The 5,787-nt window shown below is 34.1% G+C and overlaps 1 protein-coding gene across 1 annotated transcript; it reads left to right on the top strand.

Annotated features, from left to right (window-relative positions):
• Positions 1-713: 713 nt before the first annotated feature.
• Positions 714-5,469, top strand: LOC131432313 (uncharacterized). The gene is made up of 2 exons (XM_058598519.1): positions 714-1,987; positions 4,930-5,469. The coding sequence occupies exons 1-2, from the start codon at positions 1,018-1,020 to the stop codon at positions 4,995-4,997; spliced, it is 1,038 nt and encodes a 345-aa protein (XP_058454502.1). The 5' UTR covers positions 714-1,017; the 3' UTR covers positions 4,998-5,469.
• The last annotated feature ends 318 nt before the right edge of the window (positions 5,470-5,787 follow it).

The raw sequence follows: 5,787 nt of genomic DNA, 5'->3' as shown, positions 1-5,787 counted from the left end.
AACTAATTGTTTTAGGTTTGAATCTTATCGTTCATTTCAACTGCCAAGTTTATAAATTCAAAAAACTAATAATATTTGTTATATACTGTTATATAACTTAACGAAGAAAAGATATTTAAAGAGCCGAGATACTGGCAACACTGTATAAAACAGTGAAACTAAAATAAAGATCACTCGAGAGTAGCGAGTCAGTTGCTTACAGACTATCCAAGTGTTTAAATCAGAACGTATCACATTTCTTTATAAGTTGAACTGTTTCCGCGAGTGTCCTCCACTTTGAGATAATTATTCTCTTGCCGTTTCGTTGGTTATTCCCTATAGGTGAGTAAACGAGTACAAAACAGTGGCGACGAGGAAAATTAGCAGAAAAAGTGACATTTTTTTGCGGCGTGCTTTGGCGCGTTTGTATAGATTTTTTTGTTTCTCTAGGCAAGCTATCGGCAAATAGCGTTGGTCGAAACCGACGCTACTAACACACGCAAAGTTTTTTCTTGTTGAGTGGTAAGTGGTGATAGGGTAAAAGTACATTATAGTGGCGTTATTTTCTTTTACAAAAAATTGACGCGCATATTTTTTGGCATTGTGTTTTTGATAAGAATGGCGTATTGTTTAAAACAATAAACTATTTTGTGAGACAATAGATACTTTGTTTAATTAAAACAATTAAACACATGTTTTATCAAAAGTACTAATTCTTTTCTTTTTAACCCTATAGACGTGATAAAAGTGTTAAAACTGATACATCCGGCGAATCCTGAGAAGTTCCGACTAAGGTCGAAGAAAAATTAAACAATTCCGACAGAGGTCGAGGATAAGCTCCGACAATCTGACGACGGCCAAGACGGTGTTCCGGCTAATTGTATTTTCGGAAATAAATATTTGCGGGTGAGCCCAGTTATTTTCAATCGGTGAGTCGTTTTTATTCTTTTTTAAATTGAAAATCGTTTAACCATATTAGTACAAAACAGTTAATATAGTGCCATTTTCTTTTCTTTTTCCTTTTTAACAATTTCAAAGATGGCTAATATGGTTACGACAATTGAGCCGTACCGTAAGGGTACATCCTTCTCCGATTGGGAGGAGAGGCTCGGTTATTATTTTATCATGAATAATGTTACAGACGAATCCAAAAAGGCCCATTTTGTGACACTGGGTGGTCCCATAATTTTTTCAGAACTCAAATTATTATTTCCAAATGGCAAATTGGTGGAAGCACCATATAATGAAATTGTGGCCAAGTTAAAATTGCGTTTCGATAAAGTAGAATCAGATTTGATTCAGCGTTTCAAATTTCATCAGCGAGTACAACAGCTAGATGAAACGGTGGAAGATTTTATATTGGCGATAAAACTCCAAGCAGAATTCTGCACTTTTGGAGACCACAAACATACTGCTATTCGAGACAGGGTAGTTGCTGGTTTGAAAGACAAAGCTCTCCAGCAAAGACTCCTTAATGAGGATAATCTCACACTCGAATCAGCGGAAAAAATCATAGCAACGTGGGTGATCGCGGGCTCGAACGCTAGAGTTCTTGATGCTGCTAATGGAAATATGCTAAACAGAGCAACTATAGTGGATAATCCCACTAACAGTCCGGCTATAAATGTCTTACATCGATTTGCAAATGCAACAAGACTTCAAAAAAATCAAGATCCAAGGGAAGGTAGCTCAAGGGGGCCGGTAAAAAGCCGTTTAGGGTATATGGACCGAAAAGTGCACTTCAACAATTATAACCAAAATGGTTTGAATAAAAATTTTAAAAAATTTGAACGATTCCGACCTGATTTTTCAAACATGATTTGCACATTTTGTAAGAAAAAAGGGCATATTAAAAGTAAATGTTTTGCCTTGAGGAATCTTAGAAAAGATACAGTAAATGTTGTAAACACATTTAGCCCTGGACCTAGTGCGGACAGACATTTAAGCGACCTACTGAACAGAATGACGACGGATTTGAGGAATGCATCCGACAGCGAGGAGGACAAAGGTACAGATGTTTTGAATTGCATGCATGTTTCTTCTGTTTCAGGTGTAAATAATCCTTGTGTAATTAAATGTAAAATTGAAAACAAATTGATAAATATGGAAATAGATTGTGGGGCATCAGTGTCAGTCATGAGTAAATTACAGTATGAGTCTAATTTTATGAACAATTTGAGTAAATGCAGTAAACAATTAATGGTAGTTAATGGGTCAAAGTTGAAAATAGTGGGAGAAACTAATGTTTCGATTGAGCTAAATGGTTTTAAAAGTATTTTGAAATTATTTGTGATAGACTGCAATAACGTTTTTGTTCCCCTAATGGGTAGACAGTGGTTGGACGTATTTTTCCCGAAATGGAGAGATTTATTTTCAGGAAACCATACAATTAATAGGGTAAATGATCAGAGTACGAATAATCTTGTGGAAGAAATTAAACAGAAATTTTCAAGTGTTTTTTTAAAGGATTTTTCTTCACCAATTAAAGGTTTTGAAGCAAATTTGGTGTTGAAAAATAGTATACCAATTTTCAAAAAAGCTTACGACGTACCTTTCCGTCTAAAAGATAAGGTATTAAAATATTTAGAAAAAATGGAAAAAGAGAAAGTCATTACACCAATTCAAACCAGTGAATGGGCTTCACCGGTGATTATAGTTATGAAAAAGAATAATGAAATCAGAATGGTTATCGATTGCAAAGTTTCAATCAATAAACATATAATTGCTAATACATATCCTTTACCAATAACACAAGATTTATTTGCAAATTTATCGGGCAGCAAAATATTTTGTTTGCTAGACTTAGAGGGGGCGTATACACAGTTAAAACTATCGGAAAGATCAAAACAATTTATGGTAATTAATACAATTAAAGGTTTATACACATATAACAGGCTTCCACAAGGTGCATCGTCCAGTGCGTCAATATTCCAGCAGGTCATGGACCAAGTTTTAGAGGGAATTGAGAGAGTTTCGTGTTATTTAGATGATGTGCTTATTTCAGGAAAAGATTTAGATGATTGTGCTCAAAAACTTAATAAAGTTTTACAGCGATTGCTGGAAGCCAACATCAAAGTAAATTGGGACAAGTGTAAATTCTTCGTTGAAGAGTTGAAATATTTGGGTCTTATTATAAATGAGAAAGGATTATTTCCTTGTTCCGATAAAATTTCTACGATTAAAAATGCGAAAGAGCCTAAAAACACTACAGAACTAAAATCTTTTCTAGGACTAATAAATTATTATCATCGCTTTATACCACATTTATCAGAAAAACTGTATTGTCTCTATAATTTATTGAAAAATAATACCAAATATGTTTGGGACGAAAATTGTAACAAAACCTTTGAAGAAAGCAAATCTTTACTATTGTCAACTAATTTTTTGGAATTTTATGACCCAGAAAAACCCATTGTGATAATTTCTGACGCATCCGGCTATGGCCTGGGAGGAGTTTTAGCTCATATAATAGAAGGAATTGAAAAGCCAGTTTGTTTTACATCATGTTCGCTGAATTCAGCACAGAAATCATACCCAATTTTGCATTTAGAGGCATTGGCCCTAGTTACAACGATAAAAAAGTTTCACAAATATTTATTTGGGAAGAAATTTCAGATTTATACAGATCACAAACCACTAGTTGGTATTTTTGGCAAAACTGGGAAAAATTCAATTTATGTGACGAGATTGCAAAGGTACATTTTAGAACTGTCAATATACGATTTCGATATTCAATATAGACCGTCTCATAAAATGGGTAATGCAGATTTCTGCTCTCGTTTTCCTTTAGAAACGCCAGTGCCAGAAAGATATGATGGAGATGAATTTATTAGAAGCATAAACTTTAGCAAAGATATGCCATTAAATTTCGAATTTATTGCCAATGAAACTAAAGAAGATAGGTTTATACAAAATATTTTAAAATTTATGAGCAATGGATGGCCAAGGAAAATGGATAGAAGTTTTACGAATGTTTACGCGAATCAACATGATCTTGAATCGGTTGAAGGGTGTTTAATGTACCAAGATAGGGTGGTGATTCCACTGAAATTGCAGAACGCAATTTTGAAACTTCTGCATGGCAATCATATAGGCATCGTAAAGATGAAACAGCTCGCTAGACGGACAGTTTACTGGTTTGGCATTAATAATGATATAGAAAAATTTGTTGGCAAATGCTTCAGTTGTAATAGTATGGCAGTGGCTAAGAAACCTAAAACTGAATCCAACTGGATTCCAACGACAAAACCTTTTAGTCGTATTCACGTGGATTTTTTTCATTTCTCCCATCATACTTTTCTGTTATTGGTAGACAGTTATTCAAAATGGTTAGAGATTAATTGGATGAAGAGAGGAACAGACTGTAGTAACGTTTTAAAATGCATAGTGGGCTATTTTGCTCGATTCGGACTACCGGACGTCTTAGTTTCTGACGGCGGTCCACCATTTAACTCTCATGCTTTTATAAGTTTTTTAGAGAGACAGGGAATTAAAGTCCTCAAAAGCCCGCCTTACAATCCTTCAAGTAATGGTCAAGCGGAGCGATTGGTAAGAACAACCAAAGAGGTATTAAAGAAATTTTTATTAGAACCGGAAGTGTCTGAGTTGAATTTGGAGGATCAGATAAATTTGTTTCTGTTTAATTATCGAAATAATTGTTTAACAAGTGATGGACACTTTCCATCAGAGAAAATATTCTCATATAAACCAAAGACTTTAATAGATTTAGTAAACCCTAAATTGGGTTATAAAAGACATTTGCTTTTTTCGCAAACAAAAGATGATGAAAATATAGAAAATGATAGGATTACGTTTCGCAAGGAACAGAATGATCCACTAAATGAACTGATTGAAGGGGATGAAATATGGTATAAAAACCATAACCAAAATAATAAAGCAAGATGGTTAAAGGCAACCTTTTTAAAACGAGTTTCAAAACACATATTTCAGATTACCATTGGAAACGTCCGGGCAGAGGCCCATCGGGACCAAATAAGGGTCCAATCGAAGTTATGTAGACCGAATCTTCTCGTTACGGCTCCATCTGAGAAGCAATCGAGAAACATGGAAGAGGAAGACGAAGAGTTTTATGGATTTCCCGAAATCGGCGAAGCACAGTCTAGGAAATCATCGAGAAAGCGCAAATTAGAAGAGACCTCAATGGGTCAATCGAACGATTTTCCTAGGCGTTCGAAGCGGAAGAAAACGGCAAAGGCTGGAAATGATTTCATTTATTATTGAATTTTTCAAACATTTGAATTCGAATAAATTAAGTAAATAATATTGTAAAATAGTTAAATTACATACTAAGCTAATGTAAATCAAAATTTGTTAATGAACTTTTTTAAAAGGATAAGAGTTGTTATATACTGTTATATAACTTAACGAAGAAAAGATATTTAAAGAGCCGAGATACTGGCAACACTGTATAAAACAGTGAAACTAAAATAAAGATCACTCGAGAGTAGCGAGTCAGTTGCTTACAGACTATCCAAGTGTTTAAATCAGAACGTATCACATTTCTTTATAAGTTGAACTGTTTCCGCGAGTGTCCTCCACTTTGAGATAATTATTCTCTTGCCGTTTCGTTGGTTATTCCCTATAGGTGAGTAAACGAGTACAAAACAATATTATCTTTATCTAAAGCTAGTTCATTTTAAACTTTTAAACTTTTGATAGTTAAATTTAACATGAAATTGTTTGTCAATAAATTGACAGGAATGCGCAAGTAAAATATTTGTTATTTTTAACAAAATATTTCTTGAATCGAACTAATGCACTGAGCAAAATCAAATATTCGCTTCAAAA

Source organism: Malaya genurostris, chromosome 2 (assembly GCF_030247185.1).
Source record: "Malaya genurostris strain Urasoe2022 chromosome 2, Malgen_1.1, whole genome shotgun sequence".
NCBI lineage: Eukaryota > Metazoa > Arthropoda > Insecta > Diptera > Culicidae > Malaya > Malaya genurostris.
Note: the sequence above shows the minus strand (reverse complement) of the source record. Positions and strands in the feature narration are given on the sequence as shown.

What these genes read in the sequence shown, in the direction of transcription:
- LOC131432313 (XM_058598519.1), top strand. Translation starts at nt 1,018, where the DNA reads ATGGCTAATATGGTTACGACAATTGAGCCGTACCGTAAGGGTACATCC. An exon ending in CGACAGCGAGGAGGACAAAG is followed by an intron (nt 1,988 to 4,929) that starts GTACAGATGTTT and finishes CACATATTTCAG; the next exon opens with ATTACCATTGGAAACGTCCG.